Source organism: Seriola dumerili, unplaced genomic scaffold, assembly GCF_002260705.1.
Source record: "Seriola dumerili isolate Sdu_G_001 unplaced genomic scaffold, Sdu_1.0 BDQW01000391.1, whole genome shotgun sequence".
Classification (NCBI taxonomy): Eukaryota; Metazoa; Chordata; class Actinopteri; order Carangiformes; family Carangidae; genus Seriola; species Seriola dumerili.
The window spans coordinates 316419-340649 of NW_019174646.1; the positions used below are offsets into that span (position 1 = coordinate 316419).

At 40.5% G+C, this 24231-nt stretch overlaps 1 protein-coding gene across 3 annotated transcripts in view; it reads right to left on the reverse strand.

Annotated features, from left to right (window-relative positions):
• The window catches only part of rap1gap2 (RAP1 GTPase activating protein 2), a 70492-nt gene that overhangs the window by 23503 nt on the left and 22758 nt on the right, over positions 1 to 24231 (reverse strand). For 2 of the 3 annotated variants that reach the window (XM_022761195.1, XM_022761194.1), the window contains exons 1-2: positions 17214 to 17880; positions 1305 to 1389 (exon numbers count right to left, since the gene is read on the reverse strand). In XM_022761195.1, coding sequence (XP_022616916.1) covers positions 1305 to 1389; positions 17214 to 17341 — 213 coding nt within the window. In that variant the 5' untranslated portion in view covers positions 17342 to 17880. Of the gene's footprint in view, positions 1 to 1304; positions 1390 to 17213; positions 17881 to 24231 lie in introns of those variants that run through there. The other variant, XM_022761196.1, reaches the window with a different exon arrangement.

Genomic DNA, 24231 nt, shown 5'->3' on the forward strand with positions numbered 1-24231 from the left:
TCATAGCACAACCTGTCATTGGCAAGAAAATCTCCAATCTAAAGACTCCAAATCACAGTAGAACTGGAAATAACAGTAGTCAAATGTGGAGAAATAAAAAACAAGTGAGCTCAAGACCTTGAAAACTACTTCAAGGCTTTGTATGCTGACAATTCCACGGCCATAACGGTCAAGGTTTGCTCTCTAAAGTCAAATAAAGGTCATAAGTAAATAAAAGCAGAGTAACAGTATGAGTTGTAGCTGTAACAGTATGAAACCAAAAATTTAAAGTATGGCAGTGTCACAGAGCAAAGTTCAGTTCCTACATGAGCTTTGCAACTTGGGCTCTTATTCTGTGATGCCTTCAGAAGTAACTCCAAAAAAAAATAAAAAAAATATCAGGATTTATATCAAGCAGGCACTGAGAAAAAGATTACATCACTCCAAGCATGAAGAAGTAACCACAGCAAAACTAGGATGAGTGAGATCCAATTTACACAGTGATATGTTTACTGTCTGTGAGAGCAATATTGGAAATAAATTATGGAGAATCTAATTTGGACAGAGGCTGACCTAACTTGAATTTTGATTGACTTAATGTCCAAATAGTACAAAATCATGCAGGGTGACCAACTTGTATGTTTTCAATTAATTTAATACAATACATTTAAATTGATGTCAATGTAATATGTATGTGTTTCAGCTCATTAAAAATGCAGGCTGTCAGAGAGCATGTAGTGCAAATAACAAGAAAGTTGTGTCATGGATTATAAACTATACTGTTGCCCATAAAGTTGGAATAATTTTGTTTTCAGTTTAATTGTGGTTTAATTGTGGTTTAATTTTCATTGTGATATGTTTGGAAGAGATTGACTGCTAGAGTTTTGAGAAGATATACACTTTATCTGTCAAGAATAAATCACATTGTCACAATCATTTCATGGAAAGAGGTAAAATATTTTATTCCAACTTTATGAGCAACAGTGTATATGCATGTTGTGAGATAAAGCAGTGTCACCTGTAAAAAAAAACTTACATTTCTGTAAATGATGTGATGTAATGTGTGTCATGCTGTGAACTTTAAGTTGTCGTGACACTGCAGTTTGTCATTGTCTCTGAACTGCTTTACTTGCTGAAGCAGTTTCTCAATGAGCATAATCAGAGTCAATACATTTTTCAATAGGCGCGAAGGTCTAAAGGGCAAAATACATGAAAGAAAAGTCAGTAAATCAATGTCTTTCTAAAAATGTGTGTGTGAGTGTGTTGACATGAATGCCTTGCCATATGTGTGTGCACATGCACATTAATGCGTGTGTGTGTCCTACCTTCATGCTGGGTGGTGCAGTGCGGGGTGGTGAGGGGGGACATTCTCCCAGAGGGACGTTGGAGATGTTCAGCAGCTCCTGTTTCCTGAAGAGGAGAGGACAAATAAGGGACAAACATGGTTGATTTAGTGACTTTCATGACCACCAAAATGTTCCAAATTTTGATCAAAGGTCACCCTGTACTCAGAGGCGGATGCACTATCCTTCACTTATTTAAGTAGGTGGACAAAGGCAATGTTATGTCATTTCCCCTCGGAAACAGTCATTATCTTCACTGGAATATGGTTAAAACTGCTTCTGACCCGATGTTCACACATGATGTGTTGGTTTAATTAGAGGGAACGCCTTCTGCCTCTACATTATTCAGAGCAACTCAATACCAACTGGCTGTCCAGCTGTGCTCCCTCCAGATGACTGGGATATCTCATTTTAATTTATATTTCCCACAGTTTTGCTCTATGCAAATGACTCAAGTGTTAAATCTAAAACTAATATAACTTATGCAAGGCTAACTGAACAGCCAGCTGGATGGCTAACTGGACAACTATCTAACTGCTGTATGAAATCTTATACTATTCAAAATAATGTCTTCTATTTCTGGATTTTACACAAAATATCACTAGTATTATGGCAGCAGGATCATATGTTATTTTAGCTTCATGCTGTTTTCATACATCATGTAGTTGTGAATCAATGTTTTGGTTTTCACTGCTGATGTCAGTCTAGGTCATATCTGGTTGGCCAACAGCATAGTTTAAACAAAGAGCTGCTAACTTACTAAACAGTGGTACAATTTTGTTTTTAATTTTAAAGTAGCTATAATCTAGGGTTTTAAAGTGAGTCAGGGAGCCTGCTGGAAATATGCAGTGAAGTATCAGATGGCTCTCTGAGTCCCAGGGGCTGTCAAGCAGACTTTAAGAGAAGTCCTTTGGGGCCTCTTCTCCTCTACCATGCTTTTTCTGTATGGCGCACTCAGGAGCATGAGTGCACATTAATGATCCCAGATGTTAAAGGTAGAGCTGTCACTGGGAGACAGCAGGAAGATTAGCCTAGCTGCAGAAACCTGCCATGTATTCTGATAAAATCCTCTGATATTTCTAAGGTTACAACCCCAAATATGATGCTTGGCGATGGTCACGTCTAGTGCTGAATATATGATCAAGATCAAGAAAGGTTACAAAGAAGTAAAAAGAAAAGAGAGCACAGATGCACAAAACCCTCTCTAACCCTGCTTTGGAGCTGCAGAGTGCACTGATAACCACATATATTATATAAGTATTTCAGTATGGCTTGTTGAACATGAACTAGTAATCATAAATAGTCTATATCTAATCCCATGTTTCATGAGAATACATTGTTATGAGACAGCCTTCGGTTTTTGTTGTGAACAAAATGTGAGACCTTTCAGATGATATATCTAGTTAAATTCCCGTTTTGATAGTAAAAATAGAACTGGTAGCTATCAGGTTTTACAATGCCTCCACAGTTAAAACAAAGGCCGTATTGAGTGTGAAAGAGTGGAAAGCTGTAACGGATCACTTAAGATGTAGTGGATAGAAAGGCAAGACGAGACTTTTAATTGAGTGTTTATGTGAAATTAATATGCTCCGTTTTCCCTTTCATTAGTTGGAACCATAAAAGCTTGTTCTTTATTCTCTTACATAGCTGTGTAAAGTGTTTGTGAGCAGCAAAGACACTTAATGGCAAACACAGAATAAAAATTTGAAGTAGTGCTGTTCATGTGGAGCCATGAGAGAAAACAAAAACATTTCTGCTCCTTCATTCTGTTGAATTTCATCAATGATGCACTTTGACGTTGACAGTCAAAGCCTCTGAGTTTTTACTGACACTCACAGACACCCAAACAAAGTTGGAAAGCCACGGACAAAGCACACCAGTCTCCGTTAGCTATTTTGGGGCAAACCCAAATCCTGTTCAACCCTACTCCTCATTCCTCTGCGCAGACGAAAAGCCTGGACTGGCCAGTTCTTTCCACAGGCTCAGCGTTCACACAATGCACCACTGTGTCCCCCTGTGTATGTAATTCTGCAGTATGTTAGCTCACAGTAGCCAAGGGTGGACAATGTTTGAATGAGCATCATAAGCCAAGACAGACTGGGACGATTTACAAGACTGAAAAAAAGAGGAAAAACATGTTTTTCTTTGCTGGACATTGTTCCATGTTCTTCCTCTTTGTTCTCATCAGCCTGCAGGTAAGGAGGAAAGCGAGTGTTCCCTACTGCTGACCTGTGAAAAGGAAAAGCATGTTCAGACTACTGTCCCTGGGGCGTATCCCTGAATGGGCACAAGGACGACACCCATCTTGCTGTCTCACGCACTCACTCACACCTGCACACAGAGAGATGCTGTTTGCCGAGGAAAATTGTGTGTGTCCATGAGAGAGGGGCGGGGACTTCAGTCCTTGTAGCCTGGATTGTTTCTGTGGTGATGAAACAACAGCTACGTCACAGCGACTGACTCCCAAACCAGGGAATGGAGGGCGGGAGGGAGAGAGGGCGAGAGGGTACATAGTGGGACAGTGGGAGGGAGGAAGCAAAGAAACAATTTAGGGAGAACAGGTCATGGAGAAAGTGAGTCAGAAGAGAGAAATGTGGAAAAAGGGTTAGATGAGATGCAGTCAAAGTCAGAAGGTGATTTGCATAAGAGCGTAATCTGTTGGCGTAATATGAAGCATTTCTGATCCCTAGGGATAAAGTGCCAGTTCACAAGGGGGTACGTTCCCTCTATGTGCCAAGGAAGAAAACTAAGGGTGGATAGGTGAGTAGCATCTTAGACTTTTATGCAGGAGACTAGAATTTGCGCCTTGCTGCAAACTAACCCCGACTTTAAGCCTCTCACGTATGAACATTACATCCAAGTCACAGAGCTTAGCTGTCTTTTTCTGAAAAATAAATACCTGCTGATCTTTGAAAATCCAAGAAGATTCTTTATCAGGTTTCTTTCCGGAAGGTATTTTCAAAATCCTCAAAGACTCTTCGAACCATCTGGGTGAAAAAATATTTCCTTCACTGTGTGATGAAACACATTTTTAACACGTTTCCCAAATTGTGACTTATTTTCCTGATCCCAAAAAAATCAGAGATGGCAGTCGAGAATGACGTAAGGCCTCGCTCAGTTTGTATGATGTGAACCAAAAATAAAAAGTTTTACTATCAGTTATAATTCTCTATATTGTATAACTGCACTTATAATCTTTTTTTTTTTAAATCATGCACAGATGGTTAGAAGAGTCTTTGAGGTTTCTGGAAATTCCTTTAGAAAATAGGTACGTTTAAGTTTGTTGAACTCTTCTGGGTTTTTCAAAGATCGCTGGGTATTTATCTTTGAGAAGAACAGCTGCTTAGCTCTGTGACTCAAAAGTAATGATAAAACATGAGAGGCACAACAGGGGCTAGCTGTAGACCTGCAATACATTTGCCTTTTTATTAATGCTAACCATAATCTTTCCTTAACCTTAATCAAGTGTTTCAGGTGCCTAACTGTAAATTTACCTTCACCATAGTTTCTTTGTCATAACCACAATCTACAACAATACCACAGTTGACATGCACAAATGTTATAGAAAGCAAAAACAAAATTAGAACACTGGGATCAGGACATAAGCCAGGATTTTGGACAGTAGGCTGTAGCTCTCAAGAAGGGCTCCTCGCAATCAATTATTCACTGATTTTTTCATTAAATATTTTACAGCTCTGTTCTGTTGATGCCTCCACTGTTGGCTTTGAAGAAGCAAACACCTGGGCTGTGAAATTAAATCACAAGGTCAAATCGTATTCAATCCTCTGGCTCCGAGCTGGTACAAACACCGCCTGGCAGAAATTTCCCAGTGAGCCAAAGCACAGCGTCTGCCACACAATCATATTATTTTAATGTGCAGTAAATACCGGCTGCGAGGACTGTATGGCAGCTGTGTTGGTTTGTGTGGCTTGCTGTGGTCCGGCACTCTGCCAAGAACAGTGAAGTCACCTCTGAAAAATTCATTCATCCACAACAATAAACATGCTCTTTAAAGGATTTTTTTGTTGGATGAATTTCTCTGAGTGAATGAACAAAGTGTATAGCTCAACTCAAGCCCGTGTTACCTGGAGCTAAGATTAAGTGGTTGTAAACCTGCTGGGCAAAAATAGGGCAGATCATGCTCTACATCTACATCCATTAAGTAGTACAAGATGTACCTCTCTTGTATGGCAGCAAATCTGTAATCCTGCTTGCATTTGCCTGGTGCTAATTACGGTTGATTCAACAGTAATTACATCTACAGAGTCATCATGTTTATCTAATGATGCCGGTAATTTGTGCGTGTGTGTGTGTTTGTGAGAGAGGGAGAGTAAGACAGATAAAGGGAGAGACTGTAATACATCTCTGTTATTGCATGTATTGATTACACCCTTGAGATAAGCTTAGGGCAGCAGGACATCAGTCACGGCCATGGATACAGACAGGGAAAGAGTGAAAGAAAGAGCGTATGTATGAGTGACACGGGGGGAAAAAAATGGGACAAGCACCTTGCACATCCCCACATGAGTGGGGACAGATCACAGGAAGACGAGATAGGAGGATGGAAACAGGAAATCAGGGTGATAGAGAGGATAAAAATAAAGAATGGAGGACAGAGACAGAAAGCTTTAGGATAAGGTGAACTCCAGGTCTTGGGGATGAAGCCTCTTCCAGGGCCTTACTGCACACTTCTGTTTCCAGCTGTGCTTAATATTTGTTATGAAACTTGATCAGGAGCCTGATCCTCATGCCGATTGGCCAATTACACAACTGATGGTTTCTCTAATGGAGTTAATACAACAGTAATTGGAGATAGAGAAATGGAGAAAGACGAAGGCTGAAAAGAGATGGAGAGCGTGGAGGGCAGGGAACATAAGATGTGGGGAGCTGGATCCATCAACCCTGATGTATATTAAAGCAGACTGAGAATAAAGAATCAAGTCACACAGCAGAATCATCTCAAGTATTGCATATTAGACTTGACAGTCGCAGCTCTGATGAGCATGAGGCTGAAGTTACAGGAGGCATGTGGCACAGTTGATGTCTGTTGCTTAACATAACTAAAGTTAATTAACTTATGAGAGTATAAACACATCTAACAGAAGGTTTTACGAAGTATTTAATAAATGGTGCTGAGGTTTGACTGTTCAGTTTAATTTATATTTGCAAACATAAACAATTTCCTGTCCAAAGCAGGAAAGAGCAGAGATGTATCACCTCCAATATTATGAGAGGTTACTGTGCAGGAATATGGACACAATTAATGTGAAAGCCCAAAAACATTTTATAGACGTGAAAATGACCTTTGTTGGCGCAAGGGCACATTTGTGTCATGGACCTATTATGTGACAATGGGCCAGCGGGCGACATGTACCCCTGCTACATAGGAGCAAGACCCCCAGACTCAAAGAGACACAAAATAACAACAAACAAACACGGTCTACTTGTGTTCTTTTTGCATCTTTTTACAGTCTCTTTGTCTCTTTGTAGCGATTTAGTGTCTCTTTGTGGTTGTTGCACATCTCTCAGTCATTTGTGTCTGTAGTCATTTAGTGTCTCTTTGTGTAGTCATTTGTGTTGTTGCTGTGGTTGTGGCTTTTGCATCTCTTTCAGGAATTGTTTTGTGTCTCTTTGTAGTCGTTCGATTGACTTTCCAACGACAAATGTTAGCAGTCACTTCAAACAGAGGCTCTGGCCGAGCAGCTGCCTCATCCCTTGGGTCTCTCTGAGCGTGTGCTCATTTGGCCTGTTCAGTATTTCATCCATGCACGCATTAGATCAGAGAGAAAGAAAACCACTGTTAATCGCACACCTAAAAACATTCAGAGGCTACAAGCTTTAAATACTATATGTGGAATGAATTAATAAATAACTATAAATATCTAAACAACAGTATAGAAAATATTGAGTGTCAGCCATATAGGTGGTAGTGGATGAACAAGGGAGTGATTTCAGACAGTGCTTTTGTCATGATTAGGAGTTATTTTAGCAAAACTATGCAAAACTAACATCACAGTGTTGTCACGTCTGTTTATGCCATTTAGGCAGCAATTTAAATCAATATCACTTTGTCTTGTTATCGGTCTTCTATTCACCTCTTTACTGGTCCGTCATTGTTACAAAGTCCGCTCCACATAGAGATAAGACATGGATGTATGAGTCAGCTGCCCAACCGGAGAGTACAGGCATCCCAGATATGCGCAGATATGTGCAGAGGTCAGGAGAGCAATAATTAGGAGGCAACTGCGTTCCATGTCACCGGCTGTTTCCTGTGGGAACCTCTCACTCTTAATGTGATATGAATAGATACAAAGATGACAGCAGGCAGGAGATAAGACTGTCCAGCCAGACAATCCGAAACACTAGCAATAAGAGGAAGAGAAAGAGACAGAGAGATTGTGAGGGTGTGGTGAGGAGGAGGAGGAGGAGGAGGAGGAGGGGAGCTTGGTGTCTCTGGTGAAAGGACACGCCACTACTTTTATAAATTGATATATAAACGCGTACAAAAAAATAATTGGTCCTTCAACTACAGAGCAGGGAGGTAGAAGGAAGAGGAGGTAAATAACCTTTTCATTTGGCTGTTCTGCTGATGGAGTAGAATTAATGAATGCATTTTGTGTTTGTGTGTCTATATGAGCAATACGTTCAGACCCTGTTTTAACACATTTTACAAAAATGTAAGCACAACGACACACTGGCGCACACACCCAAACACACAGTTTGTCATTATCGCCCTCACAAACTCTTTATGTGACAGACTGAGAATCGTGTTAACATGCACACACAAGCCAAGAGACGCTGAAGTGGTCTGTGTGCACTCTGCCGTGCTATTTCCTCAAATTCTATGTTTAAGCTGTCAGTGCACCTCTAAGACACACAGTCATTAAGACTGTGTGTTTTTGTGATTTCCCTATGATCGCAGTTGATAAAACTTTGATAATTTGCTGCAAAAGTAGATTTATTTTTTTTAAATTTTCACTCTGGACTTTGTATTTTTGAAGGCAACATTTCATCCACTTCAGTTTTTTCACCTTCATATAGCTACAGCTTTTTATGAAATGTTTCTCACAGTATGCGCTCTTGAAATAACAAGGTATACTGAATGGATGTTTGTGTTCTCATAGTCTATTGAGCACAAAAACTCTGGACCTTAAATTAAATTAATCTACAGAAATGATAAGAAATGCTTAATTTTTTGTCTTTGATAACATGCAGCCCCCTACCATTCATGCCACCTAAACAACTAGTCTGTCTGAGCATGTATTAAGCTAAATTCATTTACACTTGAGGAATAAAAGTATGAATCAGACTTGTCTCATCCTTCAGTGTGCTTACTCTTCTCAATTTCTACCTATATTTCTTGTTCCTCCTGTCTTCTCGGCTGACTTGGCTCTCCTCTCTCAATTATTTCTGTAATTAATCCAAGTGTTCGACTAAACTGACACCAGTGAAGGTCTCACCCTCTCCAGGCACAAACTCAAGGGAGCTATGACTGTGTGTCACTTTGTTCCTCCCAGAGAAACCAGGTTTATTATACTGCAGTAAATCTGTAACCCTGGATGACACTTTGATGCGTCACTGTAACATTTAACTGTGCTAAGGACTGCAGCCAAATTATTGACTTAAACTCAAAAGATCATAAACTGGCTAAATGACCACACACACACACGCACACACACACACACACACACACACACACACACACACACACATACACACACACACTCACACATTATACCTTTGACACTGGATTTACAATTTAAACACCAAAAGAAAACAATATAAGCTCGTAAAAGGTTATGTATGGTCACTTTTGTCTTATTTTTGAAATGTCAGTGTTGTTTTCTGTCTCGCTGCTCAAATGGGAGCAAGAGACCTCTGATGGACATTTACATGTATTTACTTCCCCACAGCAGGGAGACACTGATAAAGGCCAAGGGCTGAGTGATGTTTGCTTCTTTGTCTGTGCTTGTGCTTTATGCAGTATAATCACACTTTATTTGGATAGCCCGACAGTGTGACAGTCAATTTACTGTTAGATGAGTATAATGTATTAGTAGATGAATAAACATGCTTGATTACAGGCTTGTGATCAAATAAACACCTGAATAACTACTCAATCTGAATAACAAAATGTAGCGTAAACACCTAATTGAAAGAATTGAGTTCAAAAGATGAAATGGTGTCATGTAAAAGCTCTTTTTAATTAATTTCCTTTCATATAAAAATGTTCTTGTGGGAAGACATGCCACTCTCTCTTTCATTTTTTGCCATTTGCAAACACTCGACCACTTTTAGTATGTCAAGACTCAAGAGCATTTTTTAAATGACACTCAAAAATGAGTGTGCATCTTCTCTGCAACTGATTCTTGTTTCATTGTTTCAAAGTATTAACAAGCATTTAAGCATATATTTGTGAGAGTGAACATTCAGTAGGTCTAAGTGTCTGCATCAGGATTCAAAACTTTTGATTTAAGGAGCGGTTTTTGTCCTGTCCTTTGGCACACTGCTGCATTGCAGTGAAAAACATAGCAGCCTGACATCACCACTCTCTGTCATATCACTGGAAATGCCATAAATCCCATTTAATCCTATTCATTTTCTGGGACCTACTTCCTCTCTTTATCATTGCCCAGTCTCGCCCAGTTTCACAGACTTGAGTCATAGGAAAAAATAGAGTTAAGCATCTGTCAGAATGACATTGAATACTTTCCTTCTCAACCAGCTTCACCACTTCTAATAACTGATAACCGAAGCAGAGCAGAAAGGTCCTGACCAATAAGGACAGAGGTATGAAGACATAGAGACGCAGAATGAATGGATGTCTGGCAGGCCGCTGAACGAGAGAAGGCCGTGGAGCGAGGTATGGAGAGAGAGAGAGAATAAATGAATCTCAGACTAAAAATAGCACTCTCAATCCCCAGTGCAGAGCTGGGTAAATAGGGCTGTCTTGGGTGGGTCTCTGGACACTTGTTAGATACAATACTATCTCGTCCATTGCCACAAGACAAGGCTGACAGTCACGCACATGCACATAAACACTCACATACAAAGAAACATGTGAGTTCAAGTGCAATCCAATGTGTGCATGTTTGTGTGTGTGTGTGTGTGTGTGTGTGTGTGTGTGTGTGTGTGTGGGGGGGTGGGTGGCTATAGCAGTCCCCCAAGACTGGTGATCACAAAAGGAGTGAAACGCACTAGAGGGAGTTTAAAAGAGGGAGTAATTGAGAGTAGAGAAGCAAAAGCAGGGGGAGACGCAGGAATGGAAATACGAGTGAGTCAGTGAATAAAAAGCAGTTGTGTGAAACAGCAGGAGGAGGGTTTGACAGCGAGAGGAGGGAAGGGGCAACAGGACAAGGAAAAATTGTGTAAGGGGTTCAAGAAAAGCAACGTGAAAGATTGCATTTTACAACGTCAGCTGTAGTTAAGCTCTCGAACAAGGTTTTCTCTCCATTCAAGTGCAAATGTTTAGAAAACATCATAAGAGTCTCCATTTATCTTTAACATTGATTAACAACAAAAAGTTAAAATGAAAATGATTCCTTGCCTTGACACAACAAACAAATGTTTTACCTTATACAACTGAACAAATGGTGATTGTCCAATCATAGCATAGCAACCGTAACTAGACACAGCAGGTCTGTCAAGCTTTGGATTTCTCCAAAACTGTTGATGTTGATGTAATTGTTGAAGTAAAAAGTATAGAGGGGCTTTGTATTGTGTGTGTGTGTGTGTGTGTGTGTGTTATTTCCCTCTTCTGGACCACAGCCTGGCGGGATGTAGTGTTGCTGGCTGACTCTGTTGGAGGAAGCCAGGCAGGTTATTTCTGATATTTTTTAGCTGTGACCAGCTGCTAGTGTAATTTACTCTGTCAGTTGTTCGGTCCCAAACGTTTCACAAAACACATGCCCACTGCGGGACACGGTTACAAAGACCCCATCACTGGATGGTATATGAGATGGTCTAAACCTGAACTTGTCAATTTAACAAAGACACTGTGCATGCTAGTTGTACAAGTGTACCATGCCCTTCAAAAGGAGACAGCACTCAGAGTGTGTCTAACTATTTACATTCCTGCCCTTATGTCCTGTGACAGACGCTCCTGAACATCAAGGACCCTTGAATACGTAAATAATAGATCAGTAAATACTGTTAGATGAGATCTTCTCTTAAGGGACGTCAGCTGTGGTTATACTTGCAAAACTGTCAAATCAAATCAATCTTTGTTATCCAAAGGGAAATATGCAGACAGGGTTTAAAACACCAAAACTAAACAAATCAGACAACTTGGACAATAACAGAAAATTGTAAGACCATAACAAAAAAAAACTAAAAATAACTATGGGAGAAAATAAACTAAGATCATATCATATTTGAGGAGGCATACAGTGCAAATACATATGTGGACACTACAATATCACAGAGAGAAAAGTGGCCAAGAGGCCAGCTATTAATGTACATACGGTTTTCCATGTTCAGAATGTAGTTGGACAATGATTCAAAGACAACCCTGAGGCTTTTTCTCTTCCTAGCAGGCACTCTGTAGCAGTAACCTGAAGGCAAGAGCTCAAACTCTCTGTGCAGGACAATCTCTGGACCTGCTTGCTGTAAATATCCCTGAGCTGGATCTGACTCACCCCAACTGCTGTCTTGTCACATTAACAAGCAGGTTTCTGGCTGTGTAAAGATTTCCATGTCAGACAACAGTCGTCTGATTGTTTCTGTAAACCTTCTATAAAACAGACATCAAAGCAGGAAAAAAATGTTTAAAGGGTTCAGTTTTGTCAGGTTGAAAAGATGCTGTTTCAATTTTGAGAATGTCAATTGATTTTAAAATACAGTTTCTTTCAGTTTTCCAGAGCAGTGCCCAAATATTTGTCATGTTCCACCAACCCCATTTCCTCTCCCTTAATAAGTCATTGCAACAGCAGAGGACGACTTTCTAAAATCAATACCCATGTCCTTATTTTTTGCTACATTTAGCAGGGACTTGTCGCACCATGACACAAAGTCCTCCTCCACAGGCCGGTGATCTTAATCCACCAAGTCCATGTAGGCTGACTAATAACCGAATCATCAGTACATTTAATCATGTCTGTTCTCATCATTACTTTGACAGTTGTTCTTATTAATAATATAGAAGGTGAGGAAGACCTTGTTAGGATCCAAAGAGAGATTTTATCGAAAGGGAGACTGTCTGCCGTCACTGTGACCTGTTGGTTAAAGGGATAGTGCACATTAGAAGGAGTGCAGCTGTATGTACACATGGTGTATGTGCAAGGCTATTGATTGATGTATTTTTGATAAATCTTTCATTGTGTGATTAGTCAAATTTTTGATTGTTTTGTGATGTTAGCATACAGACAGGGGGAAATAGCTAGCCTAGCAACAAAATCTGCCTACAGAACCTCTAAAGCTCAATATTTAACATGGCATCTGTTTAATAAACCTTGTTTCCTCTCTTAATATTAAGCTAAGCTAATTAGCTAATGGCACTTTAGCCTCATATTTGCTGGACACATGTGTGACTGGTGTCGATCTTCTTGACTCTTAACATTTTAATGGAATAAGTGCATTTAAAATCCAGTCTGTTATGTTGAAATCAAGATTATCTTCATACAAATGCTTTTCTGCAGAAAGTATTCATGACCATGCAGCTATGTGAGATATTTGTTTCAAATCCTTTCAGTCCTTGCTTTTTTGATACTGAAACTATCAGAAAGGCTTGAATTCAGCAGTAGCCCCCTTTAAAATGGCTACCTTGAGTGTTTCATGGCTGAAAAAATAAAACCCAAATGATCCTGGCAGCTAGATGAAATGCTGATAGAGAAGAACAAAAGGAGGTCTGCTAGGTTAAGTGTGATGAATCAGGTGTGCTCTTTATTTAAAAAAAAAAAGCATTATCCACAATTCACAAAAGTCCTTTATAGATTTAGTTGCAGATAAAAAATGTTTAGCTTTTTTAATTTTTCACATCCTATCATAACCTAAGACCAAACAAGACCAAAATACAGTATGTATTCTCATAACTGTGTTTATTATGTAACGCTGAATTAAACTACCAATTCACAATCATATGCTGTAAAGGCAAAGGTGACAACCTTTTCCTGTAAAGCCTTTTAGCAAATAGAATTGATTTGGGGTTTTATTATGAAGCATCTATTCATCACTACTGTAGCTTAATTTACAACAAGGTCATCCATTCAGCTGGACATTTTGTTTGTTGGGGAATGAGTTTTATACAGTGAACATTTTAATGTAGTTTTTGCGAGCCTCAAACCTCCATTTTCAGTGAAGGTCATGCCTTTTCCTGTGCCATCACTGTCAAACCCCCCCATAATCAACAGAAGGTACTTTACCATTGGGCCATCACGGTCATACAAAATACTAATTAAGTATTGCAGTTTTTAAAACAGATACATTTTGGTCTCAAAATGACTTTGACATTGCACTGAACTTATACTATGCCTCATGCCTATTCAAAATGCCATGTTATGTTGTTAGATGGTATATATGGTCAGCTGTGTTATTAAAAGCATTTCATCTTGGGGGNGGGGGGGGGGGGGGGCAAATTCATAATGTGTGAAAGCCACAAACTGTGATTGTGTATGAATATTTTGGCATCATAAATAAGTGGGTCTATCATTTTTCACACACACACACACACACACACACACACATACACAAAACAGGCCTGCAGCTGGAGATAAATGAGCTGTGGAGGAGAATTCACAGAAGATACAGGCAAGGAGAAAGATTGCATGGATACATGTTTACATGTGCTCTTGTGTGCGTTCCCTGTAATGTCTATGTAGTGCTCACTATTATTTTGTAGTTATAAATGCTGGGCTTTAACAATGACAATCAGTCAGTAATTCATTTTCTATTATGTTCAGTGTTACAATAGGCCAGCTTTGAGGACATGAAATGCCCTGCTACAATGGATGGCATACAGTTGAGTGATAAAAGTCTGAAAGGAGTGCAGTCCTGAACATAACAGCCACTACTTTAAAAAGACACCTTAAAATTTCAGCAATTGTAACTGCATCCTCAAGTGACACAGCCACAACAACTGAAGTGATAGGAGCAGAATATTGTTGCAGCAGTGCTTTGGGCTATTTCTGCAGTCCAGACACGATTGTGCTGTTTCATGTCATTTGACATGAGGCAATAAGACAAATATAACAGAACAGAAATCATAAATCACATGGCAAGCATGTGACAAACATGTAAGAAGTGTTCCTGATAAAGAAAAGTGTGTATTATGTGCATGATTGTGTGCATCTGTGTGACAGTGCAATATTGTTGCATTCAGACATGATCACAGCATCCAGGCATTGCTGGATTCATCCACTAGAGGGCCCTGGGGCGAAAATTAATTGTTGGGGCCTCATCCCCGCACTAAGTGTGTATGTACACAGTTGCTATCAAGTAAATATGTTGCCAAAAGAAACCAGCCAATTCCTGTTTGCTGGAAAACCGCCTTGCACAGTTCTTTATCATTTCTGTTGGCATTTGCTTTAGTGGTGAATAGGGTTGGGTAATCTTATCCAGTCAGATCATCCTATCGCCACCCTGTGAAATTACCAATCCCGGATATAATCACCTTGAGGGGGGGCTATGGTGAGTTAAAACTAAGCAGAACTATCATCACAAACATAGCCTTATTTATTTACATTTAATAATCAGAGCATTCACAATAATGACTCAAAATCAGCAGGGGGGGTTGGGGTAGAAACAGCTGTTTATGGCTTGCAGCTCTCTCCTCCCTCTCTCTCTCACTCTCTCTATTTCGTTGACTCTCCCTTCACTTCCCTTTTGTTTGTAGATAGTTACAATGGGGGGGGGGGNAGGGGGGGGGGGGGGTGGAATTAACGAAATTTCTATTTCTGATCATGAAAAGAAAGCAGGCTAAAAAAACTGAACTAAGTGACGTGCTCTGTCCGTTTCTGTATTGATCTCCTCCGCTCTGTTTAATCAGAGCACAGCACCTTAAATACCAGTCAGTTGCTTAGAGAGTGTGTGTTTGTGTGTGTTTCTGTGTGTATGTGTGTGCGCATGTGCATGTGCATGTGTTGGTGTTGCAAATGTTTGTTATATTCAATACATATGCAATGCATGTGAAACTATGGCAGGGTATATTCAATTTTATAGTAATTTAATACTACCAGTAAGAATAATAATAATAATAATCTAATACATCAGTGGAGAAACAAGCCAAATGTCATCTTGACATGGGCAAAGGCAAGGTATATTACCGTTAATTAGATTGCTATAAACCAAATGGGACACAATGAACCTGTTTTTTTCTGGGGCCCCAGCAGGTCTGGGGCAGTTGCCCGATTTATGTGGTTGGTAATTCGGCCTCACTTCCGGGAGGTTAATTTTATGCTGTCTGAAACTTAATTATACACACATACACAGACACACACATAAACACCCAGAGCTCAGATAAACTTATCAGCATTTGCAAAGTGAGTTAGAGTCTATTTTGATACCCACTATTTTGGTCCGGGCTCTTAGGACAGAGTAGAAAGTGCATTCAGTTCAAACACACATACACATACACACACGCACACGCGCGCGCACACACACACACACACACACACACACACACATATGCGCATGTGCCAACAGAAACACACATACACATAACCCAGACCACACTGTATATATCCTTCACCACTAACACTGAAAAGGCAAACTCAGTGTGCAACCTTCTGCTCAGCTTCCAGTTTAACTGTATACACATGACTGCTAATGTTAGCTCAGCCAAAACAGGTCTGTCCAAGGGGGAGGCTTAGCGGTGGGAAATGTTGGCAGTCTCGACCCTGCCAACTTCATATGCTGTTTGTTACCAGGTGGGATATTCTCAGGGGTCTAAGTGACTGCACCCAACTCTGGTAGTGTTAGCAGTAAGATGATCCGGCCACAACACACCCCTTACAGGTGCATTTGAAGAGGCAGTTTCTGAAGAGGTAAGGCAGCATTTGTCCATTCGAAAGGCATTCATATATATAAGTCCTCAACAGATTTACCTAGAAACAGAAACATCAGTTTCATTGCTTGCTTTGCAGCCTTTATAGTCCTTAATAAATTAAAGAACTGCTTCAGTATCACTTTTACAGCTGCTGTTTATTGCAGGTTAGTGGGCAGTAATGGATGGCGCTGTAGTTTGCAGCTCACCTATTGAACTCTCAGCCAGTTCACCAACCTACGATTGTGTGCTCCCTCTGCCTTGTGCTTAAGGAATGAAACTGTTACACCAGCATTACAGGCATCAACAAGTGCCCAGTGATGCTTATGTGCACTGCAAAAACATGTTAAAACCTGGACTGTAAAGACATGAATCTATGAGTAGACAACCTTTGCTCTGAACCTTTTCCTTTTAACGCTTCCTTTTGTTTTCTTTGACGTGTCCTTGTCTCTCTTCAACACCTCTGTCCTCTGTCCTCTCAGTTCCTCTCGTTTGCTCTTCAAAAGCACTCAGAGCACACCTCTATTCACCTCCACTCCTCAGTACCTTTCTCTCTCCTTTCAGTCTGTCATTTCCACTGACCCAGATACACACACAAGTGCGGTCAACAAGACACACACACACACACACACACACACACACACACACACACCCACACACACACACACACACAGACAAGCACACTATAATAAAAAGGACCTATAATAAAACTGCAGTTGCAGACTCACTGAACCGCAAAGCGTTCAAAGTGCCCCCTGCCTCTGGAATAACAAAGACATTATAAGCTAATAAAGTTTTCCTTACAATCCTGGGTCAACACTGCACTGCAGACCGTCTGTTTGTCCCTAAGCCATACCTCATCTACCCAGCATGCCTGCCTCATCAGACGACACGATGAGGCAAACTTCACCCACCTTTCACTCTCCTCTTTCTCCCTCTCCTTCTCCTTGGCTTTGCGAGACTTGTGCAGGAGTCCGATCAGGATCACTGCGGCCCGTATGCCGGCCTTTTTGTTGTGGAACCGTCCTGAGGTCTGAGACATACTGGACGATTCTGCTGGTGCCAGGAGGGGTTCTGGTGACAGCCGGTCCAAGGTCAGGCCGGCTCCAGGGCTCCTGGGCTGCAGGACCTGCTTGGTTGTGGCTTTGCGGGGCTCCAGTGTGACCTGTGGATGCCACAATCTTGGATCTGTATGCTGTCAGTTCTGGAGACAGCTGGCCAAGTTTCTGCCAAACCGAGAACCTGTTTGAATTCTGACCCTGGCTCGGTCGTTTAGAGCCTCTCTGTCAGATGTTTTGGTATAAGTCAAGAAAAGTTAGAGTTTCACAGGTTGTCAGATCTGATCAAATCTCTGTTCTTCTTGCTTGCAGGATCAATGAGCATTTGTTGTAATCCCAAGGGTCCAGAGTGGCACTGTTGGACTCAAGCTCAAGGTGAACTTCTATCTGCATTTCCTGCTCCTGCAGTGAATCTGGACATCGTAGCTCCATAACACACCATGGTCCCTGATGAGAGGATGAAGAATTGCGCTACAGACAGCCTCGCAGACACGCTCACTGTGGCACTGCATCTCTGTGTCTACCTACCTCTATATTCCCACCTCTACCTCCTCCTCTAGCATGCTCTGCTTCTTCTCCCTCTGTGTCTGCTGCTGCTCTGCTCCCTCCTTCCTGTCTGCTGAGCCCTGCCCTCCCTCATCTGATAGGCTGCACTTTGTGCAAAGCCCCGCCTCCTCCTCCTCTTACTGTATGACTCCCTCCGTCTCTCCCTGCCCTTGTTTCTACCTTGTTAATAATTTTACATTAATCTCCCTGACCTTGCTCTATCTATGCTTGATTTTGTGATTTCATTTCTCTGCACATGCATGCACACCCACATCTACCCACCTCCTGCTCACCACAAACCCTCCCTGTGAAATCTCAATTCAAACAGGCTTATCAGCCCATTGCCTGCTGTGCTGTTGCCAAGGACATTGGAATTGAAATGTAATCTCACAAAATGAAAGGAGGATTAAATGTGAAAATTATAATTGTAACAAATTTTACATGCTCCGTTTTGTGCTCAGACACACATGGAAATACATAACATATATTTTAATACTGCATTTCTTGTTCTTTGCCTCCTGTTTTCCAATTCTGCCACATCTTTTCCCCAATTTACCTCTATTTTTATTCTCCACACTAATAATACTATATGCATTAACCTACAGTCTACAATGCTGGTGTTTCTCTCCAGCTACAGCCAGAGCCAGTTTCCTCTCCAGTTGTCTTACAGTTCAGTAAACAGAGCTAAAGCAGCCATCTTCCCAGAATATATTGATCTAAAGTGTTCTGTTTCCATCTGTGGCCACCTGTTCTTCTTCCTCTCTGTTAGTAAGGGAGCTAACCAGCTGGTTGAGTGACTGAGGGAGTGACTGAATAAATGAATGGTTAATTGACTAATTGACATTCTTTATTTATATGCATTTGTTTTTTATATACATACATTTTTTACATACAATTTCTTCCTTGTTCCAAGCAGGTTCATCATTTACTCGTGTGATTGTTTTTTGTTTTTGTTCTTCCATTTGTTCATTACGACACTGATCTGGCTGCCTTTGCATATCTTGGGAAATTCCCTTGCTAATTTTCTTGCTGAGAGTTAGATGATTAGATCAATACTGTGCTTGTATAATCTGAAGCCAAAGCCAGTGAACCTATCTTGGCATATTGCTTTTACATGTCAGTATATGTATGTATTGAACAAACAAATTATATGATGTTAATTAGTGAGCTTTAGATGTGCCTAAGGGTGGGCTTCTTTTTACCAGTGGGATCCATCTTATCTAAAAGTCAACAGGAAAGTGTGTTTTAAATACAGTGTATGTATTTGCTATGTTTCCTGTAGAGCACAAATTGTAGTTTCACTCTTGATGGTACGTCCAGGAACCATATCAGTGTTATAAAGCTATGATTTGCTACCTTTCATCTGTCCTATTAAACAGCTTTACCGTCAGGCTTTTCATTATTGATTTCCTCATTTCTCTAATGAGCTCATGTTTGATTGGCTTTCTTTTTACATTACCCCAGACAATATAAACTCTCACAGACTGAGGTAAAAATAGCTGTGTGAATTATGACGTTTTCACGTGGCAGTGAAGATAAGAACTCTCTGTTGACAGAGAAGGACACAGACATAAAACTATACAAGCGACATAAAAGCCTGATGCAGCAGAAACATACGCAGTGAATCACACAGCACATCTGGTGGAACTGGCCTGGGTCAGAGTGGCGACAATAATAAAGGGGTGAATGTTGTTTGATAGCTGAAATGGACTGTCTCTGACTCCTTGTGCAGAGGATAATTAGAGAAATGCATCATTCAAGACAAGAGACAAAGACATCTGAGTAGATGAGATGCCTCAGTAATTGTCTGACAGCAGCCAGGGAATAGAATAAGCCAGGGAAACAGCAGCAACAAACACAACAATTAAATGCAAAGTCCCATTTCTCTCCTCATGCATTGCTCTTCCTGTGTGTGATCAGCGCCATAGCAACCGGACAGCTGCCAGAGGATCTGCCTGAAGAACCCTCAGAGCTGTGTCCCCTTGACACCCACCCAAGTTAATTTTCTTTATGGAATTTGCTTGCAAAAATTGTATTTTGTGATATTTGTGTGACCCAATCTGATCACGGCTGCTTCACGCAAAACCACCTGAGGATTTTCCCAACTCCTGTGTGGAGGCAAACAAACAAGCTCAGAACTCAATTGGACTATCAAAGTCCCCTTGAGATAGACTGTTAAAAACACATACACTATATGTACATATACACACACACTCTCCCTCACATGTGCAGACTCGGCCATTTCACTAGGGTCCTATTTTGCGTCATCAAGGGGGGAAAGAGACACCTGTAGCTATTCACTTTCAGACACACAAACACTACTCACTTGCTTTAACCCCCCCCCCCTCTTCCTCTCACTCTCTCCTTCACCCTTAACATGCACAGACCCACAGCTGTGACATTGTTCCTGTGTGACACACTGAGGTGTACCAAATACACCCCTGTGCTTGAATCAACATTCAGAGCAGATATGGTGTGATTTCACAAACTGTACCAGTGACTGGAGATATATAAAATGAGATTTAGTGGACATGCAGCTAAAAGCCACTGATAAAACTTATTTGACAAAGGCAGGTCCTTACTATTTGAATGATCTGTTTTCATTTCCAATTTTAAACTGTATGTTAGTCGATTCATGCAAGGAGGTCATGTGTCCCCTTCCCCATTTACATCCAAACACCTTCACACTACATCCACACTACTACCTAATTTTAAAATGCATCTCTACGTTGATACCTGGCTTCCAAACACAAACAAACAATACTCCAGAGTTTTTGAGCTCCTAAAACTGAGACTTTTAGAAACGCTGCTGGCCCCGTTTCAGTTTGAAAACTCTGGGGTAGTGTTATAGTCTGGACGATGAAAAACGCAGACCTTTGGAAATGATGATGTAGACACTCCCTGATTGGGACTTATTGGTCATGACTACCAGCGTGTTGTCTTTGCTAGCAGCTGTTGTGTAGTTAAATTGTACATTATAACGCTACAACTGCCTTTTGCTGTTGCTCATTTGTATTATTTTCTGCAACTACCCAACTGCAGAGTAGATAATCTACTTCCTGTTTACACCGGCTTGTGCATGCGCAGTGTATGTGAATGGTCATGTGATATGCATTTTTAGGTGTGTTAATATGGATTAAGATCTTCTCTGATATGGAGCTAAAACAGTTTCTGGACAGAGATCATATCCATTTTAAAACTGTGTTTTGAATGAAAATGTAGTAGTAGACATAGCCTCAGCTAATTTGACAAGAAGCCAAAAACTCTTCCTGTATTTTTTCATAATTTTGGATTTTTAATAAACAATCTTGTTGGTCTAAAAGAAGTTAAATTAAAATATTGGAATCAGCTTACACAATCATTTTTATAAAATTGTTTGTCGCTGTAAAATAGCTGGAATAGCTGGATGATATTAGTGCTCAAAATTTAAATGAAAATCGATGACAGCTCAATACTTTTTTCAGATGTCCAAACTTCTTCTTCGTCTCTCTGTAATGCACACACAGACATGCACACACACTCGTGAGATCGTCGGTGGTGCCAAGCAGTCTTTCCTGTCACTTCACAGCTTCTCAAGTGTCTCAAAAACAAACAGATGCCAGTCTACCAACGTCACCTCTCTTTGCAGCCCAGTATATTACAGGACACACACACACACACACACACACACACACACACACACACACACACACACACACACACACACATTATATGCTCAACTCTAAAATGAGCCTCTTACTAAACAAGAATACACCATGGCAGTACCTTGGCAGTTGTTATAATAGGTCCAACCTTTATACACAAGGCCACATACTTGCCTGCACACACACACACACACACACACACACACACACACACACACACACACACACACACACACACACACACACACAAAATGCTTGACCCAACTGAAAGCTCGCTGGGGAAAATGACCTTCACAACTGCTGCTGAGTAACTACTCCACCCCCTAGCTCACACACACACACAAACACAGTCCCTCCCTCTTCCCACTTTCCTCGCCAATTCAGTCCAGTTTTTTTCCAATCCACCAAGTTCCTCAGTCTAATGGCGTAAAAATAGAAAAACAACTCATCAGGACACTTTTATGAAATCCCTTTTCGTCATCCATTATATGTACCCCTGAACATGAGTGTGTGTGTGATCCAGGTACTCATATTGTGGGGACCTAAAGCAATGTTCTCTGAAGACATGGAGAAACGAATGTGTATGCGTGTAGGTGTGTGTGTGTGCAGCTACAGTATTTGTGCACCACGCAAGATAGTAACTATCAATTTCAAAGCAGGAAGAAGTGTCTGCTGTTTATGAAGAAACACCAAAGTTCAGATGGAAATGGCAAACGTGCCATAAATAAGAGATTAACTCGGAAATGTCATGTTGTCATATAAATCAAATGATGAGGCCTGAAAGCAAATAAAAAGAAATGTCATCGCTCGCTCTCTCACGTCAGGTCATAGCCTGATGTACAGAAGGTGCTATGGGAACGAGAACTTTAGATGTGGGACCTACATGTGTTTGATGTGGTTTAAAATGTGATGAAGACTTTGATTATGTTGCAGAAAAAAACTTTCAAGTCTTGGTATTTCAGACATAATGCGGTTTGATGTAGCTCCTTCTCTACAATAACTGTCAGTCCCTTTTATAAAGCAAGACTGTGTGCTCTGAGTGGTTACACACGGGAGTCAAAGATTTATTTTCCTGCTGAGATTGCTTTTGAATGTGTCTTTGTTGGGTCAAACATCAACATAATTTTCTGAGTTTTGTTTCTTGGTGTGCTTTGGCTGGATTATTCTAAAAAGTGACAGGTTTAGTAAAAACTCAGTTTGTCCTCATGTGCTGAGGCTCTGTTTGTCATGTCAGCACCAGATGGTGAAAGGAATTCCTCACTTGGTGTGTTGGTGATGTTGTCAATTTAGTGAGACTTACATTTATTGTTATGAAGATGAGATTTGCTCTGCATGTATCATTTGGTTTCATTTACAAGTGATCTTCTCTATATAGATCCAATATTATAGATCCTCATCCTCAGTGCTGTAAATAGCCTTGGTCTGGATTTTGATTGTAAAGCCCTGATTTTCATTTATTTTGTAAATCATATAAACTGTCTTTACGCTGGCTCTCACATCTTTATAGCTATTTCTGAGTTCTCATCCACTGTCCTTTGTAACAGCACCACTTATATTCTTGTAGCTCTTGTCTTTATCTGTCAGTACACCATCTCAGTCCAGTCACACTCACACTCTGTAGATAGGCACAAACAAACATCCTGGCATCATTGCCAAAACAGTGTCATGATGGCTGGACTGGGAAAGAAATTCATCCTTGTATGATGAATGCATAGTTCTAATTTAAGTATTACCAGGAGAAGAATAAGGAGCAGTCAACTATTCCGTTGCCATCTGACCATGTGGAGTTTTGAATGGGATTAATTGGGACTGCAGACAAGGGAGTGGTGGCAACACACTCTCATGTGCACCCCAAATGACAGGCACACACAGAGGGCTGGTAAAGAGATTGACAGGGATGGTGAAAACTTTATGGATTCTTTGACAATCCACCAATGTGGCAGCCCACTGGGATTTATGCCAGTGCTCCATTATGGCCAGTCTGACTACATGAGACTGATCGCTATGCCAAGCTTGCTGAGGCTGCAGAGCACAACAAGGACTACTGTCTCCAGCTGCAGTTTGTGGGCTAGCTGTTTAACAGTTGACAATGGGCGGGTTAGCAGTGATTGAACTTTTAAAAATAAGTATCTAAATATAGCACCTTTTAATGATGCAATCTGCACAATTCATCTGAAAAGTAGAAAACAGTGGAAAGAGTGACCAGATAAAGGATAACTTTGGTAGAAAAAACATTTGAAATGAAACACTAATTACACCTATTACAGTATCTTGATGATAAGAGAATAAACTGATAACTCTGCTCAAACACAGAATGGAAGATCCACTTTGATCTGAACTAACAGTGGATTTTGAAGAAAAGCAATATAAATTTCATATGCTGAATGTTATCATTGATCAAGTTCTGTTTAGATAACCGCAATCTATAACTGATCACCTGTATCGACTTAGAGTCTAATCCTCTCATCAAGCCTTTCTGACATTTAGTCACAACTCATATCACAATCACACCTCTGTTTTATCTTTCTGTGTGTGTGCTCACCTCCCTTGTACAGTACATGCTGATCCTTTCTGCAAGTCAGTATTTTGATCCAAGCCCATTTTTTCATAGAACTATACACTATCAACATGGTGACACACATTTCTACATACTGATATAAACCAAAGTATAATTACAAAGATGA